Genomic DNA, 20,527 nt, shown 5'->3' with positions numbered 1-20,527 from the left:
GCTTGGACTGTTATAACAAATTACCACTGACTAGGTGGCATAAACAACACACATTCCTCTACCTTTGGAGGCTGGGAGTGCAAGATGAGGGTGCTGAGTGTTTGGTGAGGGCCCTCTTCCTGCTTATGTCCTCACATGGCCTTTCCTTGGTGTCTGTGCACAGAGAGAGTGCTCCTGCCTCCTCCCTTTTTTTTTTTTTTTTTTTTTTTTTTTTTTTTTTGAGTTGGAGTTTCACTCTTGTTGCCCAGGCTGGAGTGCAGTGGCACCATTTCAGTTCACTGCAACCTCTGCCTCCCGGGTTCAAGCGATTCTCCAGCCTCAGCCTCCTGGGTAGCTGGGGTTACAGGTGTGCGTACCACACCCAGCTAATTTTATATTTTTAGTAGAGATGGGATTTCTCCATGTTAGTCAGGCTGGTCTCAAACTCCTGACCTCAGGCGCCTGCCTCGGCCTCCCAAAGTGCTAGGATTATGGGGTGTGAGCCACTGTGCCCAGCCCTCTTCCCCCACCCCCCCCCTTTTTTTTTTTTTTATAAGGGCATTAATTTCATCGTAGGGGCTTCACCCTCATGACCTCATCCAACCCTAATGACTTCGTAAAGGCTCCACCTCCAGATACCATCATGTTGAAGATTAGGGCTTCAATGTGTATGTTTGAGATGGGAGTGGGGGTGACATGTTTGGTCCATAACACTGTATGTCTTAAAATTATTGTTTAAGGTACCATTCACCTCCGGAAAAGGATTCTTCACCTGGAAGTTCATCAACAAGCTTGTTGATAAAAAAGCAAAGAGAGACTTCAGACATGCCTATCATGAGAGCTTTGAAAGAAGTTGATGAAGGAAAAATATTTAAAAATTGGGGGACACAGACAGAGAAAGAGGACACCTCAAATAGTGAGTATTTCCATGTTTGAGATAGATGGATATAGATATATTTTCCCCATTTATATTATCTTCTTTCCAATTAAAATCTTTAGGTAATGAAATTAAAAGTTTTAACTCTGTAAACTTGCTATTTTCCTGCTACTTCAGCCTCGTTTCATAGATAATTGAATGTCCTAGTTAAATAATTTATCACAGTTCTGGCATAACATGTACCTTTTGTACAAAGTAAACCGCATGTTACATTCTGATTATGAAAGAGGTTTACACGGCATTCTGGTTTTTTTTTTTTTTTTTTTGAGACAGTCTTGCCCTTTCACCCAGGCTGAAGTGCAGTGTGCTACACAGCTCAATGCAAACTCCACTTCCTGGGTTCAAATGACCCTCCTGCCTCAGCCTCCCCAGTACCTGGAATTATAGGTGCCCTCTACCATAGTCAGCTAATTTTAGTATTTTTAGCAGAGACGGAGTTTCACCATGTTGGCCAGGCTGGTCTCGAACTCTTGGCTTCAAGTGATTCACCCACCTTGGCCTCTCAAAGTATTGGATTACAGTGGTGAGCCACTGCTCCTGGCCTTACATGGCATTCCTAAGGATATTTGAGACATTTCTGTCAGTTTGTCTTACTTGCACACAGCAGAAAGCTGTGATAGGCATTTGGTATTTATGAAGTAAGATATAATATTTCCTATTCTTTCTTCCCTTTCTTAGTTACTGAGCATCTGTAGATAAGGCAAGCAGCGTCTTTAATACTGTGTTTTTTCACAGGTCCAGGTCACCAATATGTTTCTTTCCTTTTCCTCTATGCTTGCTTGCTCAGACCCCTTAGTCATTCTATTAGTGTCTTTGGGGTTACATCTCCCAGTGTCATAGCAGATAAATTAGTAACCTGCTTTCTAAAAATAACCCTCTTGAAAAATCACCTTCAATGCCAATTGTAAACAGGGAACCAGAATGAATTCATTTAAAACTCCCACATTTTTCTTCATCAAACATTTTTTTATCATTATAATGCGGAGCATTTGCAAATAGTCATATAACCTAGCCGGTAAGAATAAATGCTTTGAGCAGAAACTGAGCTGTGTAGAGGACCTGGCTTGGTGTGTAACCACCTGTTAATAAAGGTGGATAACTGAAGCTTAGGCTTGTTTTGATTTGTTTTTTTGGTCTGCTGTAGAATTAGCAAATCCTCGGCAAACTGAAAGTTCAGTCTTTGCAAGTCGTTCTCCAGAAAAGTGTGCCCAACAGAGACAAAAGAGACTTAATTCAGCCTCACAGAGATCATCATCTTTACCACCTTCAAATCGTAAATCAAGTACTCCAAGTAAGAGTTGGATGTGTACATCTTTTGGGTTCAAAAGTGTGACCTCTGAGCTGTGCCTGCTATTTGCCCATTTCCTGTTTCTGTTGTATCCTTAGCACCCTAGTAGAGTACTCTGAGCAGAGGACCCCTAAATAAGATCTTGTTCATAAATGAATTTGTCTGATCACACAGATACTACAAATATAAATGAAGAAATCTGCTTATTAAAGAGAGATTTTTTATTGTGTCCAGTAAATTGTTTGCAACTAATACTTAAAAATACTTCAGAGCTCTAAAGATACTAGACTGCTATCCAAACATTAATTCAAGCTAGTCTGCAAAAATACTTCTTATATATTTGATCTCAAGTACTCAGCATTAGTCACTATTTTTCTTTAACCAATTACAGGTTTGGTTTTAAAGTTGAAGCACAGGATTTCTGTCCTAAATTTTCATTTTCACACCAGCTAAGGAGATTCTTATTATTGTGTTATAGGAATGTTCAGTAATGTACTGCTGTTTCCATCTTATTTCCAGTCGACTTCTAAAATCCTGAAAAACCAGTTTTCAGTCAGAGTGCTGAAAGTACAGTCTGATATACTACAGTGTTACAGTGGTTACCTCTGAGTGTTAGGATTATGAGTGATTTTACTTTTTTGTATACTCATTTCTCTCTCAAAGTTTTACATTGAAATTATATTCCTTTCAAACTTAGGAAAAAAACTGATAAACTGTTATGCTGATATATATAGAAGGAAAAGAATATTTTCTCATTTTCTCTATAGCAAAAAGAGAGATTATGCTAACACCAGTGACTGTGGCTTATAGTCCAAAGCGATCCCCTAAAGAAAACTTGTCCCCAGGATTTAGTCATCTGCTTAGCAAAAATGAAAGCAGTCCAATTCGGTAAGTTCTCTAAAATTGTAGAATAAAGTTCACTATATCAGTGATTTTTTTTTTTTTTCCAAATGCTGACTTATGTCTCTAGCTATCACTGATTTTTCACTTATCAGTGGGAACTCTGCAGTTTTCATTTAAATCATAAGTGAATGTCGTACTACAGCTAAAGTACTACAGTACAATGAACACAGTTTTTAATTATGTAAACTTGCTGCTACTAGATTTTAAATATCACCTCAGCACGCCATTCAGGTTTTGTATGTAGAATGATAGTTCTTTGTTTTCCTGAAAAGGTTTATGATACAGGAAAACTTTTGGGCCATTTGTACAGGAAAGTAGGCTTTACTGGTATGGCCCTGGCACCAAATACATGTTTACCTGTGCTGCTGAGACATTGTCCCCTCCGAAGTGTAAGCAGTTGTGCGTGCTGTTGGTGGGGAAGGATATTGCTTCTTGGTTCTAGACCCAACTCCGACAGGCTCTTGGGGAGATGAGTTAAGCACATTGAACCTCAGTTTCCTCTTCTATAAAACGGGGATAATAATAACAACCCTGCTTATTTCATAAGGTTTTTATAATGAGATAATGTATGGGTGTTTTAAGTCTTTAGTATGTAAATGCAATTTTGTTAGAAATTAGAAAGAAATTTCAGTTTTAGAAAATTATGTAACCAGCTTTCTTTTAAGAAAATACATAAATATGTGAGTTAGCTGGATGCCAGCTCATCTTTCTAGTGGAGATAGGGAAAATCAGTTAACATTTTTTTCTCACAAGTAACTTGCTTCATTCAATAGATTTGATATACTTTTGGATGATTTAGATACTGTTCCTGTGTCAACATTACAACGTACCAATCCAAGAAAGCAACTCCAGTTTCTTCCTCTAGATGACTCGGAAGGTACCTTTTCCTAAAAAATATTAGTTATGGTTTTAGTCATTCATTTTTTGAGATTCTGGTATCTCTCAATGTTCTAAATATTATAATATCCTGCACTTAAATATTTTCCTACTTAAGGGCCTCTGAAACTAAGCACTCATGATGCTGTGTGTTGTTATGTCAATGTTGTTATCCTCATTGAAAAGTTGGGAAACTGAGGTACAGGGAGTGTTGATATTTAATTACCAGGGCCATACTGTTCAGTTATTCTCTTTACTTTTAGTCTCTATATGCAGCATAGGCTTTGGGTAACTTTTTTTTCTCATTTATATTCTAAATATGGAATAAAGCTGTAAGACAATGTATATGAAATCACTTGGGTAGGCCCTCAAAATGTTAAATGTTTAGTGTTAGTGTATGTCCACTAAGTGTGATATATTAGTTTTTAAACTTCTTTTTTTTTTTTTTTTTTGCTTTAAGTTTACTTAAAGTTAATTTACGTTTACATGAAGTTTGCTTAAGTTCATTAAGGGAAGTTGTGAAGATTGTCAGAGGGCAAGGCTTTTCTTTGGAGAAAAAAGCACTGAGTAAATGTGATTGATTATTATTATCTCTTTTCAATGCTTTTTTGGACCATATAGCAGCTATGTCCAGAAAGTTAAATTGGGCAACATATTTAATATGTATGCAATCTACTGGAAAAATAGATAAGAAATATAAGCAATTCTTTCCTCTCTGACAGAAAAAACATATTCTGAGAAAGCCACCGATAACCATGTTAATCATAGCTTTTGCCCTGAACCGTTGCCAAATGGAGTGAAGAAAGTATCTGTGAGAACTGCCTGGGAGAAGAATAAATCAGTTAGCTATGAACAGTGTAAGCCGGTTTCAGTAACTCCACAGGGGAATGAGTTTGAATATACCGCAAAAATTAGGACCCTAGCTGAAACAGAACGATTTTTTGATGAACTTACAAAAGAAAAGGACCAGGTAAAAACCAACAAATATTTTTAAAAAATTGTTTTCTGAACTTAATGCTTATGTCTAAGGAGAAGGAAATTATTGAGTCAAACCTGTCTTAGGATATTACAATGGGATAGCATATCAGAGCTGTGCTAGCCACGGATTTGAGCCATGTGGTTGTTACTAATTGACAGAGGGAAATTAAGTTGAGATGAAATGGACAAGGAAATACTAAGCCAAAATCTTTTCTTTCCATTCTGTGTGACAAACCTCCCTGCCAGTAATTTAAACATATTTTTTTCGTTGTGTTAACAGATTGAGGCAGCACTAAGCAGGATGCCTTCTCCTGGAGGACGAATCACTTTACAGACAAGATTAAATCAGGTGAAATGTCTTAGCTTGAATCTGCTTTAGATGCTTGATGCCAGTCAGTGTTCCATTTATCTAAGAGGGGTTTAAAAAATCATGGTACAGTGAAAATTAGACACACTGAAGTAGCAGTAAAAACTTTTAGCTTTTACAGGAAGTGTTTGATTATAGCAATTTTATAACTGCAAGCTAGCTTTCGGGAATAAAAATTAATTTTACCTTTAGACTTAGAGAAGGAGGTGTTCTGCCTTTGTATTTTCAAGAAAGTAACTTGAGAGCAAATGGCAATATGCTTTTCAACAGATTTTACACTAAGTTAGTGCTCACAGATTGCCTCCCTTTTTGCTTGATTTCTCTCTTTGCAAATCTGTAATTTATTTCTGAACTTCTTTCCATTAGCAAGCATATAAAATGGTTACACTTTGCAAATTCAATAGCTGTAGAGGTTTAAACAGTGAACTATGGGCCGGGCGCAGGGGCTCACGCCTGTAATCCCAGCACTTTGGGAGGCTGAGGCAGGTGGATCACCTGAGGTCAGGAGTTCCAGACCAGCCTGGCCAACATGGTGAAACGCTGTTTCTACTAAAAATACAAAAATTAGCTGGGTGGTAGTGGTGGGTGCCTATAGTCTCAGCTATTCAGGAGGTTGAGGCAGGCAGGAGAATCACTTGAGCCTGGGAGGTGGAGGTTGCAGTGGGCCAAGATGGCACCACTGCCCTCCAGTCTGGGGGAGAGAGTGAGACCCTGTTTCAAAAAAAAAATGGAGAGCTGTGAGCTGTGATTCCATTGTTGAGCAAGAGGTGGTGCAGGCGATGTGGCCCATGTGCATTTCTTTTAGTTGCTTTTCAAAGAGAATTAAAATACAGGAAACCATGGGACATTTAAAATCGGCTCTTTTAGGAACAGTAACATTTTAAACATAATAGCAAGTGTGTATCTCTTCTAAAACCACGTTTTGGCATCCCATTGCCTTTACTTCAGTAAAAGTTAATTTTCAGATCTGTGATACCAGAAAGACAAAACAGCGAGAACTTTTCCTGGGGCGAATACCCCAACTTACTTATTTATTTTTTTTGAGACGGAGTCTCGCTCTGTTGCCCATGCTAGAGTGCAGTGGTGCGATCTCGGCTCACTGCAGCCTCCGCCTCGCGGGTTCAAATGATTCTCCTGCCTCAGCCTCCTGAGCTGCTGGGACTACAGGCACGCAGCACCACACCCAGCTAATTTTTGTATTTGTTTAGTTTTGTTTTTTGAAATGGAGTCTTTCTGTCACCCAGGCTAGAGTGCAGTGACACTGCAACCTCCGCTTCCCAGGTTCAAGTTATTCTTCTGCCTCAGCTTCCCGAATAGCTGGGATTACAGGCCCCCGCTACCATGCCCAGCTAATTTTTGCACTTTTAGTAGAGGTGGGCTTTCGCCATGTTGACTGGGCTGGTCTTGAACTCCTGACCTCAGTTGATTCTCCCACCTCAGCCTCCAAAAGTTCTGGGATTACAGGTGTGAGCCATTGCACCCAGCCCCTAACTTTTTTTTTTTTTTTTGTCTTTTTGTGCTGATAAATTAGTCAATAATTTATAAAACTCAGATAACACATGAAATTTATTTATTTATTTTTTTGAGATGAAGTCTCGCCCTGTCACCTAAGTTTGGGTACAGTGGGCCCATCTCAGCTCACTACAATCTCCGCCTCCCAGGTTCAAGTTATTCTCCTGCCTCAGTCTCCCAAGTAGCTGGGATTACAAGTGCGGGTCACCATGCCCAGATAATTTTTTTTTTTTTTTTTGTATCTTTAGTAGAGACAGGGTCTCACCATGTTGGCCAGGCTGGTCTTGAACTCCTGACTCGTGATCCATCCACCTCGGCCTCCCAAAGTGCTGGGATTACAGGTGTAAATCACTGTGCCTAGCCATGAAACTTTTTTTTTTTTTTTGAGACAGAGCTTGACTTTTGTTGCCCAGGCTGGAGTGCAATGGCACAATCTTGGCTCACTGCAACCTCTACCTCCCAGGTTCAAGTGATTCTCAGCCTCCTGAGTAGCTGGGTTTACAGGCATGCACCACCACACCTGGCTAATTTTGTATTTTTAGTAGAGGCGGGGTTTTTCCATGTCAGTCCAGCTGGTCTCGAACTCCAGACCTCAGGTGATCTGCCTGCCTTGGCCTCCCAAAGTTCTGGCCAATATGTTTTTATATAATGAATAGCATAAATTTGTTCTGACTCTCAAAATAAGACTTAATGGGGGCCGGGCATGGTGGCTCACCTGAGATCAGGAGTTTGAGACCAGTCTGAGCAACACGGTAAAACCCTGTCTCTACTAAAAATACGAAAATTAGCCGGGCATGGTGGTGCACACCTGTAATCTTAGCTACTTGGGACGCTGAGGCAAGGAGAATCACTTGAACCCAGGAGACGGAGGTTTCAGTGAGCTGAGATTGCACCATTGGATTCCAGCCTGGGTGACAGAGCAAGATTCCATCTTAAAAAAAAAAAAAAAAAAAAAAAAAAAAAGTGTCCTGTGCAGTGGCTCACACCTGTAATCTTAGCACTTTGGGAGGCTGAGACGGCCAGATCACAAGGTCAGAAGTTGGAGACCAGCCTGACTAAACATGTTGAAACTCCGTCTCTACTAAAAATACAAAAATTAGCTGGGTGTGGTGGCACGCACCTATAATCCTAGCTGATTGGAAGGCTAGGGCAGGAGAATCACGTGAATCTGGGAGACAGATGTTGCAGTGAGCCGAGATTGCACCATTGCACTCCAGCCTGGGTGACAGAGAATGGCTCTGTCTCAAAAAAAAAAAAAAAAGAAAATGAGACTTAAAAGGCATTAGGCTAAAAACTGTTTCAATTCAGTAAGAAGACAAGTAGCAGCAACAAGGGGCTGATGATGCTCTTGTGTGATTCATAAACTGGGCCAAAAGATGAAAAGTTATCAGTCTCACTAATGAATAAAAGTGATACACGTTTAAACATCTTTCTTGGGCCAGATGCAGTGGTTCGCACCTTTAATCCTAGCACTTTGGGAGGCCAAGGCGGGAAGATCTCTTGAAGCCAGGAGTTTGAGGCTGCAGTGAGCTATGATCACACAACTGCCCTCCAGCTTGAGTGACAGAGTGAAACCCTGTCTCTGTAAAAAGCAAAAAACAAAACAAAAAAACACCATGGCTGGGCTCATGCCTGTAATCATAGTGGCCCATGCTTGTAATCCCAGCCCTTTGGGAGGGAGAGATGGGAGGATGGCTTGAGCCCAGGAGTCTGAGACCAGCCTGGGCAACATAATGAAACCTTGTCTCTACAAAAAAAAGATTAGCCAAGACAGCCCCACACCTTTTAAAAACCTATAACTTTGGCAGGTTTTTTTGTTTTTCTTTTTTTAGCCATAACATTAGCACACAGTATTTTTTTCTTTCTTTTTTGCAGGGGGCAGGGGGGCGGGTGGAGACGGAGTCCTGTTGCGATGCCCAGACTGAAATATAGTGTCACCATCTCGGCTCACTGCAACCTTCACCACCCGGGTTCAAGTGATTCTCATGCCTCAGCCTCCCAAGTAGCTAGGACTGCAGGAGTGTGCTACCATACCCAGCTAATGTTTTGTATTTTTAGTAGAGATGGGGTTTTGCCATGTTGACCAGGCTGGTCTCGAACTCCTGACCTCAGATGATCTGCCCCCCCTTGGCTGCCCGAAGTGCTGGGATTACAGTCATGAGCTACCACGCCCGGCCATGGCAGGTTTTTTTTTTTTTTTTTTTTTTTTAAGAAAAAGGTTTTGGGATGGAGAAGAGCTTATCTTCATACACTGCAGGTGGAAGTAGAAATTGTCTCAAACATCCTGGGTTACAACTTGACATATATCCAGAGCCTTAGAAATTTGCATTTCTTTGGACCTGGCATTTTTATTTCTGGGAATGATTCCTAAGGCAGTACTTATATGTGCAAAGAGATATGTTTAAGAACTTTATTGCAGCCTTATTTATGATATCCAAAATTAGAAGCAACCCAAATTTCTACTAAAAGATTCTTGGTTAAATATGTTACTGCTGATGGAATATTGTATATTAACTTAAAAGAATGTTATACAAGGGTATTTTATAACATGAAAAGTTCAATTGAAAGATTTTTTTTGTTTTGTTTTTTGAGACTGACTCTCCCTCTCAGGCCAGAGTACTGTGGCTCAATCTTGGCTTACTGCAACCTCCACCTCCCGGGTTTAAGTGCCACCTTGCCCGGCTAATTTTTATATTTTTAGTAGAGATGGGGGTTTCACTATCTTGGCCCGGATGGTCTTGAACTCCTGACCTCAAGTGATCCGCCTGCCTCAGCCTCCCAAAGTGCTGGAATTACAGCTGTGGGCCACCATGCCCGGCCTAATTGAAAGATATTTTGAGGCCGGGCAAGTGGCTTATGCTTCTAATCCCAGCACTTTGGGAAGCTGAGGCAGTCAGATCACTTGAGGTCAGGAGTTCGAGACCAGCTTGGCCAACATGGTGAAATGCTGTCTCTACTAAAAATACAAAAATGTTAGCCAGTTGTGGTAGTGCGCCTATAATCTCAGCTACTCGGAGGCTGAGGCAGGAGGTTCGCTTCAACCCGAGAGGTGGAGGTTGCAGTGAGCCAAGATTGTGCCACTGCACTCTAGCCTGGGGAACAGAGTGAGACTCTGTCTCACAAAACAACAACAACAACAACAAAATTTGAAATAGAGTTTGATTCTCTTCTTAGGTTTCTTTCTTTCTTTCTTTCTTTTTTGAGACAGTCTCTCTCTGTCGCCCAGAAGACCGTCTGGAGTATAGTGGCGCAATCTCGGCTCAGTGCAGCCTCCGACTCCAGGGTTCAAGCAATTCTCCTGCCTCAGCCGCCTGAGTAGCTGGGATTACAGGTGTGCGCCATCACTCCTGGCTGTATTTTTAGTAGAGATGGGGTTTCACCATGTTGGTGAGGCTGGTCTCAAACTCTTGACCTCGTGAACCACCTGCCTTAGCCTCTCAAAGTGCTGGGATTACAGTTGTGAACCACCATGCCTGGCCGGTTTCTTTTTTAATTTTTTTGAGACATGGTCTCACTCTGACTCAGGCTAAAGTGCATTGGCACAATCATAGCTCACTGTAGTCTTAACTTCTGAGGCTCCAGCAGTTCTCCCACCTCAGCCCCTTGAGTAGCTAGGACTACAGGCATGTACCACCACACCTGGCTAATTTTTAAAATTTTTTTGTAGAGGCAGGGCCTCATTGTGTTGCCCAGGCTTGTATCGAACTTCTGGCCGCAAGTGATTCTCCCACCTTGGCCTCACAAAGTGCTGGGATTACAGGCATGAGCCACCATGCTTGGCTTTATTTTTCTTTTTAAAAATGGTATGCGTGCAGTGGCTCATGCCAGCACTTTGGGAGGCCAAGGTGGGCAGATCATCTGTGGTCAGGAGTTCAAGACCAGCCTGGCCAATATGTTGAAACACTGTCTCTACTAAAAATATAAAAATTAGCCAGGCATGGTGGTAGGCTCCTGTAATCCCAGCTACTCAGGAGGCTGAGGCAGGAGAATTGCTTGAGCCCAAGAGGCAGAGGTTGCAGAGAGCTAAGATTGTGCCACTGCACTCCAGCTTGGGTGACAGAGCGAGACTCCATCTCCCCACCAAAAAAAGAAAAAAAAGTGATATGCATATATATGTATGCAGAAAAAAATAGGAAAGAGGAACAGTTATTTCCTTTTGCTTATTTGTCTTCTAAATTTTCTATATTCTAAGCGTTTTATAATGAATCCTTTTGTAATTAAAGCTAAAGAAAAAATTTAAGCTTTATTTCAGGACACCATTGGAATTAATACTGAATAAATTATCTAAAATAAAGCTGGGTTCGGTGGCTTATGTCTATAATCCCAGGACTTTGGGAGGCCGAAGTGGTTGGATCATTTGAGGCCAGGAGTTCAAGACCAGCCTGGGTGACATAGTGAGACCTTGTCTCTAAAAAAAAAAAAAAAGTTTAAAATCAGCCAGATATGGTGGTGCCTGCCTTTAGTTTCAGATACTCGAGAGGCTGAGGTGGGAGGATTGCTGGAGCCCAGGAGTTTGAGGCTATAGTAAGCTATGATCGTGCCACTGCAGTCCAGCCTTGGGTGACAGAGGACGACCCTGTCTCAACAAAAACACAAAAGTATTTATAATGATATATAGTCTAGGTACTATTTAACAGTAATATTGTTGATTTTAAAATAGCAATTGTTAGGTCAATTCATTGTCAAATCTTTTTTTTTTTTTTTTTTTTTTTTTTTTTTTAGAAAATTATCCTTCAGTGTTTTTTGTTTTTTTCCTTTTTAACTTAGAAATTTTGTTGAGGAGAAAGTTATTTGATCTATGTATGTATGTGTGGGATGCAGCACTGATCAGATGTGTCCGTTTCTTCTGGTAAAATGCGTGAAGCCCCTCCTGGGCTTCTCTTGTACTGTTCTCACTTCAGCAGAGCCAAAGAATTATCCCCTTCCAGTTGGTTGTATTGCTATTACTAGAGTTTCCATATACTCCATGTGCCAAACATACTGAGAATGCTTTAAAGTGCAGCAGTTATTTTGAATGGTTGAAAAGCTGGTTTATATTGTTCAGCTGAAAAGAAGTCATAAGATGATTTGTGTTGAAAGCAAAAAAATAATTGTAATTTTAATGTTTATACTTGCTCTTTTGCTAAAAGAAAGGTCAGTTTGGTGGTGATTATAGAACTTGATGCAGAAAAATTAAACTTTTCCCATTGTTTTCATCTAGGAAGCCTTGGAAGATCGTTTGGAAAAGATTAACCGAGAACTGGGCTCAGTTCGCATGACGCTAAAGAAATTCCATGTTTTGCGCACCTCTGCAAACCTTTGAGATTTGTAGCCATTAAATTTTGAGATGTTTTTGTTTGCACTAATGTATAATTATGCAGTCAGAAAAGGCAAACTATTTTGTACTGTTTATAGGCCTTCAAACAGTAGTTTTACAATCATGCTATTCTTACACTTGCTATTTTATACTTCAAATGGCCACATATTTTCAAGATATTTTTGTTATGCTCAGGAATCTCTTGTATATTTTACTATTTAAAAAGTATTATTTTTAAATAGTATATGTCTCCAATTTATATCAATAAGAAAATGTAAGTGGGGAGGCAGCTTGTTTCTAAACAAATAGTGTTATCCTTTTACAATTAACTTTGCACACCAATTTTATAAACTTGTTCTACATTGTAAATACGATTCATTTTTAAAAAAATAAAGCTTAAGGGCTGGGCGTGGTGGCTCACGCCTGTAATCCAAGCATTTTGGAGGCCAAGTCAGGCGGATCACCTGAGGTTGGGAGTTCAACACCAGCCTGACCAACAAGGTGAAACCCTGTCTTAAAAAAAATAAATAAATAAACCTTAATAGCTTCCCTAATGATAGACTATTAGACGTTGAATACATAAAAAAACAATTACAGTGTATCTTGGATTTCAGTTGTGTTCAGGTTTTTAAAAAATGATAATGCGATTCCTATTTGAAACATGTCTTAGAGTGAATATCAGCATAGTAATAATGGACTATTGGAAAGCTTTGAAAACTGTGAATATAACTTATTTCGTTTTCTTTAAACTTTATTGTTTGTAAGAAAAATGAGAGGGATTGTAATTCTCTAATTTTATCTTTCTAAAAAATTTAAACAATTGGAGAGGCATATAGCTCTCTGGCCATTGTTCTGAATTAACTTGTGTCCCACCCTGGACAATAAATGGACAGATAAACCCTTTGAAATACAAGCCCGCCACCCCGTGAGGGATTAAGAGAACAGCCTGGTTTTCTTAGCGTGTATGACTTCAGCTGTCTGTCAGAGTTGTCATCTGGACATGTTCACCCCTTTCCAGGCCCTTTCATCCTGGCCAAAAAGAGAAATAAATACTTCCATTGTAGGTGCTGTAAGAACACTATGCTTTAGATCATCACAATCTACTATATTTGTTAATGGACAGGGAGTGTGTCTGGATGGAGCCTGGTGCCTTCCCCTTGGCTTTGCAGAGTGCTCCAGCCCACTGCCTCTGTGGTAGCCACTGGCTCTCAGAAGTAGTGTGTGGGCAGGAGGCTCTCTGATCCAGGAGCATTGGCAGGTTTGTGTTGGGACTGCTGGTTAAATTGGAGCTGTGTAGCTATAAACTTTTTGGCAGCCAGTCGGAAGAACACAGTGCCCCACATATTCCAGCTTAGTACAATGTTGATAAACAAATTCATCCAAACTTTCAAAGTGAATTTGTACTAAACATGCTCATGTTTTAAATTTTGGTTTGCTTTTGAGCTTTTCCTCCTTATGTGGCTCTTAATAATAAGTAGTTAGACTGAACCAAGCCATCTCAGTTATTCCAAGCAGGATCTCAAATGATCTTTGAGTGTCCTTCACCTGAGTTTCACCACAGGCCTGCTCCCTTCTTAGCAAGGAGGACGGCCTGTCTTTGCTCCCTACTCTTGCAACTTTTGAAGACTTCAGGCTAATCAAAATTACTTATAATTAGAATCAAGTGCCTTTATTTATTTTTTTAAGACAGAGTTTTCCCCTTGTTTCCCAGGCTGGAGTGTAATAGAGCAATCTCAGCTCACTGCAACCTCTGCCTCTTGGGTTCAAGCAATTCTCCTGCCTCAGCCTCCCGAGTAGCTGGGATTACAGGCACCTCCCACCACGCCAGGCTAATTGTGTGTGTGTGTGTGTGTGTGTGTGTGTGTGTGTGTGTGTGTGTGTATTTTTTTTTTTTTTTTTTTTTGAGACGGAGGTTTTCCTCTTTTTTCCCTGCCTGGAGTGCAATGGCGCGATCTCAGCTCTCCGCAACCTCCGCCTCCTGGGTTCAGGCAATTCTCCTGCCTCAGCCTCCTGAGTAGCTGGGATTACAGGCACGTGCCACCATGCCCAGCTAATGTTTTGTATTTTTAGTAGAGACGGGGTTTCACCATGTTGACCAGGATGGTCTCGATCTCTTGACCTCGTGATCCACCCGCCTCGGCCTCCCAAAGTGCTGGGATTACAGGCTTGAGCCACCGCGCCCGGCCTATTTTTTTTTTTTTTTTTCAGTAGAGATAGGGTTTCACCATGTTAGCCAGGCTGGTCTCAAACTCCTGACCTCATGTGATCCATCCATCTTGGTCCTCCAAAGTGCTGGTATTACAGGCATGAGCCACTATACCCAGTCTATTCTTGGTATTCTTTATTCTTGGTTTTCTAGCCTTAAAAAAAAAATCTAGACATGGTTAAAAAAACATTCATTTTAATAAAGCTCCGGTACAGCTGTGTCAGGACCTAGTAAGACCAACTTTAATATGTTCCTGGACATGACAAAAACTAAATTGTTAGGATATTTCCTTGTTCTCTACTTTTATTGTAAACTCTACTACATTCTTAAGAATAAAAAAAAAATGCCATTTCAGAAGAGATGATAGTTTTATCTTGCCAAGGAATTATCTTCTTAGTAGCCTATATTGGCTTATTCCAAAAAAGGCGTTAAGCTCCATCAAAACATCTTCTGCACCTCTCTCTTAGAAAGCATATGCTTTGATATTTGAAGTGTGTAATAGATTGGAACTATCAGTCACTTATTTTTAAAAAGTTTATTTTTTCTTCATAGCTGTGAAGAGGGAAACTAAGGAAAATTCTTTCTGCTATCTTTCCCTTTGGTAATGCTTATCTTACGAACACTCAACTGAAAAAACACTCAAAAGTAGGAAAGATGGCAATTCTAAATAGCATTTTAGAATTCTATTATTCCAGGGAGGTAAACTATTTTTGTTGTTGGTTTGGGGCTGTGCTGCAGGTATTAATAGTAAAAAACAAAAACCTAAGCAAATCTGCCACTTCTGCGAAGTGCCTTCTAAAATGCAAATAGAAAGTGAACTCTCTCCTGATGCCTGGATCTGCCTCCTTCCTTTCCATTTTTAAGCCTCTTTGCAGGAGCTACTCCTGAGGTATGGAAATGGCCTTTGGGACTGAAGGACTTTTCCAACTGAAGCAGCAGCAGATGTAGCTAAAGTGCACAGCTGGGGCTGTGCAGAGCTGGGCTCAGGACAAGAGAGGAGAGACTTGAAGCCAGAGAGACCTAGTCACATCCTAGCACAGGCCTGCCTTCCTCAGCTATAAGATGAAATAAGAAAACTCCTTTCATTAAGGAAGCTTTTGTAAAGTGCCTGGTACTTAGTAAGTGCTCAAGAAATACTACATTTCAGATTCATTGAGTTAATAGCTTTTGATGGAGCATACCTTTTTTTTTTTTTTTGTGATAAAGTCTAGCTCTATCTGTTGCCTAGGCTGGAGTGCAGTGGTGCCATCTTGGCTAAGTGGAACCTGTCTCCCAGGTTCAAGCCATTCTCCTGCCTCAGCCTCCCCAGTAGCTGGGATTACAGGTGTGCACCACCATGCCCAGCTAATTTTTGTATTTTCAGTAGAGACGGGTTCTCACCATGTTGGCCAGTCTTGAATTCCTGACCTCAAATGATCCGCCCGCCTTGGCCTCCCAAAGTGTTGGGATTACTAGGCATGAGCCACCGAGCCCAGCCTTGAGGTAGCATACTTTTTAAAATAAAGTAGATTATGTCCCAAGTAGTTGACTTAACTGCCTTGGACTGACATTTCTGTTTGGTGGTCTAAGATGTTCTCTTCAACCTTTGCAAAAAACATAAGCTTTTTGTGGAGTTTAAATTGAGCCTTCCCTCTGGTGTGTGTGGTTTGTTTTTTTCTTTTAAGGATCAAAAACTTAAAAAATTTTAAACCTGTCAAGTGTAAATTGAGAAAGCACTTTGGTCTCAATTGGTGACTTGGGGATTATTTGATATAAATATAGGCTGTTTTCCTAAAAGTTATTGCCAGTATCCTCCAAATAATTGCCTCTTCTAAAGGTGATGGCCTGTGAGCAGAACCACACATTGGAAGTGCCTCCCAGTGGGCGTGAGGAGATGTACGTGGAGCCTAGGACTTAGCCTGTGATAGCCAACCAGAAAGTGTCCCCTTCTAACCCAGAAAAGCCACGTGCTTTGATGGATGGTGTTTGAATTCTGAACTTTGCACCTACATATGTAGTAAAAGCAGACACTTGTCACTTTAATTTTAAGATATCTCAGAAGTTTCTGCTAGATTTCAGTGTGTCACTTGTGCTAGGAGTCTTTAAGAAGCTTTAAAAAATAAATGCACACCTGTAGCCTTTTAGGATTCATACAGGTAGATTATATTTACCTGTCGTGAGGGACAGGTAAATGGTTGACAGTTTCAGGTTTGATTAAACCCACTATATCGCACAAATTTTGCTGGAAATAGTTTCCTGCCCTGCCAAGAGTTCTATGGTAGTTTGATAATAAACTACCCCAGTATTCTTAGGACCTGTGTTAGTTACTAAGTCTTTTCTGCCTGATTTGTGCTTTATTTCCATAGACCCCTCAGATATGTGAGGAATAAAGCCATAAATGTGCATTTGCTGGACATTACATACCATGTCATCTCTATGACTACAGATTTCAAGGTTAATATTTACTCACATCTAACAATTTCACTGTAACAGTGACCGATAATGTGAAAAATGTGCTTTATACAGTGCTGCTGGTGGGTAGACAAGTGCTTGCTGCAGTTGTTTCTGAATCTAGCCAGATCCTAGAGTCATCAGGCTGTAAGCTCCGCGGGAGCAGGGACCATCTTTCTCTTGCACCATAAGCACTCAATAAATACTCGTGGCTGTGAACTGGCGTGTGACCTTCGTGTGTTTATTCCCGCTGGCTGGCTGCGGGAGCAGGTTGGTTGTGATGTGAAGTCCCAGGCATAGAGAAGTCCTCGAGTTACGGATTAAGGGGTGTCTAGCCAGGGGCACAGTTCCCTCTGGGGCTCTGTGGGCTCAGCAGATCTTTCTGGATGGATCCTAGGGCACCTCTTAGTGGAGGGAAAGAGTTGAGGGGTTCTAGATGACGATGGGACGCCTTGGCCCGCCTCGGCGGGGTCATGGTCACGGACATCTGGAGGCGAGTCGGGAACGGTGGCTTTCCTGGCTCGTGCCGCTGGGTTCTGCCCTGACCCCAGGAGGTGAGCAGCCGCCAGGGGCTCGGCCTCCCGGCTCCATCTGGGAGCATCTCGGCCGCCTTAATTTTAGCTTGTCCTCGCCCCTCCACGGGAGCACCGCAGTCTCCTCAGCCTTATAAGGTGATAGTAGGGTTGGGTCTCCCATCACTAAGTTTTAGGTGTGCCCTGTTTAGTTCCATGACTTCAGATTTTGCCAAACAAGTCCACCCTGGCTCAACCTAACAAACACCTCATGTTTTTAAGGAATGTCACCAGGCGCCCTCCCGGTGCTCTGGTTTTCACATTAGAGAGCCCTGTCGTGCCGGATCTTCGGGATGAAGCTGTTCGTGACTCTATTCCAGCTCCTCCCTGAGGTGGGGACCGAGGCGGCTGCACTCCCGGCTCTGCCGTTCCCTGGGCCGCGGCCCCGGGTTCCTGAGGGGAGAGCGCGGACCCGGCGTGTGGCGAGCACTACGCCTGGGGCTGGGCTTCGGTGAGCTGCCGGCCGCGCTCTGCCTTCCTGGTTTGCCATTTCACTCCTAAGAAACTTCATTTTTTAAAATGAGGCTGTTTTAAGAGTCACAGTGACCTCAAGTCGGCCGGTTCCCGCTTCCGAGTGCGCTCGGCTGCTGCGGACTGTGGGCGAAGAGCCGGGGACCCGCGCCGCCGCCCCCGAGTCCAGTCCCGGGGCCTGAGGACACTGGCGAGCCGGGGAGGAGCGGGGGCGCCGCAGCGCGGCTGAGGAGCCAGGCGAGCTGCCCGAGTCGGAGAGGTTTCTTCCGGCGGAGGCGGCGGGGCCGGGCCGGGCCGGGACTCCGCAGGGACGCGCGCCCGCCGCCGCCGCCGCTCCCCCGCGCGGCCTGAGGAGGCGCCGCCGCCACTGAGGGAATGCGAGCCCGGCCCGGCGCGCGCGGGCAGCAGCGGCAGCTGGGGCGCGCCGGGTACGGCGGCGCCGCAGCAGCGTAGAGCTGTCCAGCCGGCCCCGGCAGCCCGCCCGCTGGGCGCTTCCTCCTCAGCCCGCGGCCGCCGCAGCGAGAGCCGCCTGTCAGCACGTGCGCCGCCGCCGCCCGCCCGCGACGCCCGGGAGCAATGCCCGCCAGGGCCCTGCCGCTCGCCCGGGGCCAGCAGGCGGCGGGGGCGCGCGGGGCGCAGCCGGCCGGGCCGGGGCCGCGGGGCGGGCGCTCCCCGTGAAGCGGCGTAAGGTGGCGGCGGCCCAGCCCGGGCCGAAGAGGACGGAGCCCGCGGCCGAGCCGAGCGGGGTGAGTGAGTCCGGGCAGCCGCTCCCCAGGCCCGCGGGCGAGCCCCGCAGTGCCGGGCGCGGGCCGGGGACCTGGGGACCTGGGGACCTGGGGACCTGGGGCGGGGGCTCGCGGAGAGGCCGTGGCCCGCCGGCCCGCCAAGCCGCCGAGGCGGGAGGGAAGAGCGGAGACCCGGGTGGGGAGGAGGGTGTGGCGTGCGGGAACTCCGCTGGGGAGACCGTCCGAGCCTGGTCTCAGTGAGTCGCCCGCCCCGGATTCGTCCCCGAAACGCTGATTTCCGAATTTCCGTCGGTCGCGGCCGCGTGGGGGACCCCCGCCAGGGACAAGTGTCACAGCGGTCAGGGGCAGGCATGTGCAGTGCCGGTGCCCGGGCGAGGAAGGGGCTGTCGGGAGGAAGCGGAGGTGAGCCCCGGGCCCGCCTTCTCTGCTTCCCGCCTCTGGCCGGACGTCCCCAGGCCGGGGCTGTGGCCGCAGCGTGTCGGGGGCCCAAGGTCGGGGTGTGGCCCGTCTCCATCCTCAGTGCCCTTTCCTGTTGTAATGGGGTGCCGGCTCTGTCTTCTTCCCACCCCGCGTCCTTTCTTATCCGTGGCAGGGCTGATGGGGGGTTTGGGGAGAAGGAAAGTTCAGTGTCCCCCGCCCCAGTGTGCACTGACTCCCCCCAAGAAATCCCAAACGGCCATTACAGGTGAACACAGTCCGTGCAGGGCAAATGTCATTTCAAGGCAAGCCCTCCAGCCTTTTCCTCTTTCCATCGACTTCCTCCTGCAGAGACATCCTGCACTTCTCTCCCTCCCTCTGAAGTGTGGGCTGGGCACCTCTCCAAACACCCCGGCACACCTGCCTCCCCCACCCAGAGTCTGGATTCTTCAAAGGAGACTTCACTGGAACATCTGTCTTTGTCCACGACCAGCTCTCTCCCCGGCCCCCATCTGGGAGTCACCAGAGCTGCTAGGATAGACCCCCCTACTTCTGGAGGGGAGGCAGTAAGTGTTCCCCTTCGTCTGAATCTCCCCTAACACACATCCCCCAGACTCCTCTCGGCTCTGAATTCCCACTACCTGTTATCTGTATCTCCTGTGTGACTCTTATCACCGCCTGCCTTATTTTATAATTACTTTTCCATCTGCCTTATCTCCCCTGCGGATGGTGAACTCCTGGGCTGGAGTTGATTCATCTCTGATCCCCTGCCCTGGTCAGTAGCCTGCATACTGCCAGTGTCTCCGTGGAGCAGAAGCCCCCTCCAGGGCTTGTCTCCAGGACCCTAGCTTGTCTGATTCCTAGACTGTTGCTGTTAAATTATTTTCCTTCCATGAAGACATTGTATTCTGTGGTTAAAATGGACTTCCAGCCCTCTCCCACTGCAGAGAGAAATACAATGAGTTAGGAAGTGCTGTTTTTCTTGTAAGGAGTGGCTTGCCAAGTGAACAAGACAGTACATCCTCTGCTGTGAAGATGGCCAGACACAGACTCTAGGTTCTCTGGGTGGTGAGTGTTGAATGGGCCCTTCTCTCTCCTGGCCTTCCCCAGCTGCTCACGCGTGGGAGGCAGTAGGGGAGAGAAGTGGACTTCTGGAGTCAAGAGACTGGTGTTCCAGGGTTGGCTTTTCCCTTAACTTGCTGCGGGAGCTTAACTAAGTCACTTGGTTTCTCTGGGTTGTGGTTGCACCTTATGGAAGCTGAAAGAGAATTCCTCTGTGTATCTAAGGCCCCTTGGGATCTGGGTCCTGTCTACCTTTTCTGCCTCCTCTCCTACCGTTTTATTCATATTCTCAGGCTACCCTAGAGGCTTTCAAAGCGTGGTGCTCCCATGCCCTCCCTCTCCCCAGGTGCCTTCAACTCTTCACTGGTTGAGACCCAGCCTTGGCCTTTGCAGGTGGAATTGGTCCTCTTTCTGATTTTTGTACCACCCTAGTCTGACTTGCCTGTCACACAGAATGGCCCTTATCTGTTTACATGGGCCCCCCACT

General features: G+C 44.5%; 2 protein-coding genes and 1 long non-coding RNA gene across 26 annotated transcripts in view; 2 read left to right on the top strand and 1 right to left on the bottom strand.

Annotated features, from left to right (window-relative positions):
• MPHOSPH9 (M-phase phosphoprotein 9) overlaps window positions 1-12,541 on the top strand; it is a 72,001-nt gene extending 59,460 nt beyond the window's left edge. For 11 of the 15 annotated variants that reach the window (XM_032243147.1, XM_032243107.1, XM_032243115.1 and 8 more), the window contains 7 exons: window positions 720-895; window positions 2,061-2,207; window positions 2,972-3,092; window positions 3,881-3,984; window positions 4,706-4,953; window positions 5,242-5,310; window positions 12,041-12,541. In XM_032243147.1, coding sequence (XP_032099038.1) covers window positions 720-895; window positions 2,061-2,207; window positions 2,972-3,092; window positions 3,881-3,984; window positions 4,706-4,953; window positions 5,242-5,310; window positions 12,041-12,142 — 967 coding nt within the window. In that variant the 3' untranslated portion in view covers window positions 12,143-12,541. Of the gene's footprint in view, window positions 1-719; window positions 896-2,060; window positions 2,208-2,971; window positions 3,093-3,880; window positions 3,985-4,705; window positions 4,954-5,241; window positions 5,311-12,040 lie in introns of those variants that run through there. The other 4 variants (XR_004258227.1, XR_004258224.1, XR_004258228.1 and 1 more) reach the window with 4 other exon arrangements.
• On the bottom strand, window positions 12,117-13,873 carry LOC116526726. The gene is made up of 2 exons (XR_004258238.1): window positions 12,674-13,873; window positions 12,117-12,531 (listed from the first exon to the last, which is right to left on the bottom strand). It is a non-coding gene; the product is annotated as an uncharacterized LOC116526726 (long non-coding RNA).
• A 4,561-nt stretch (window positions 13,874-18,434) lies between these two features.
• Window positions 18,435-20,527, top strand: part of PITPNM2 (phosphatidylinositol transfer protein membrane associated 2) — a 164,680-nt gene continuing 162,587 nt past the window's right edge. For 9 of the 10 annotated variants that reach the window (XM_032243066.1, XM_032243048.1, XM_032243074.1 and 6 more), the window contains exon 1: window positions 18,435-18,561. The gene's annotated coding sequence lies outside the window, so the exon portion shown is untranslated. Of the gene's footprint in view, window positions 18,562-18,910; window positions 20,047-20,527 lie in introns of those variants that run through there. The other variant, XM_032242964.1, reaches the window with a different exon arrangement.

This window comes from Sapajus apella, unplaced genomic scaffold (genome assembly GCF_009761245.1).
Source record: "Sapajus apella isolate SASKATOON/1434 unplaced genomic scaffold, GSC_monkey_1.0 scaffold2, whole genome shotgun sequence".
In the NCBI taxonomy this organism is placed as follows: domain Eukaryota; kingdom Metazoa; phylum Chordata; class Mammalia; order Primates; family Cebidae; genus Sapajus; species Sapajus apella.
This window is presented reverse-complemented; position numbering and strand designations above follow the sequence as displayed.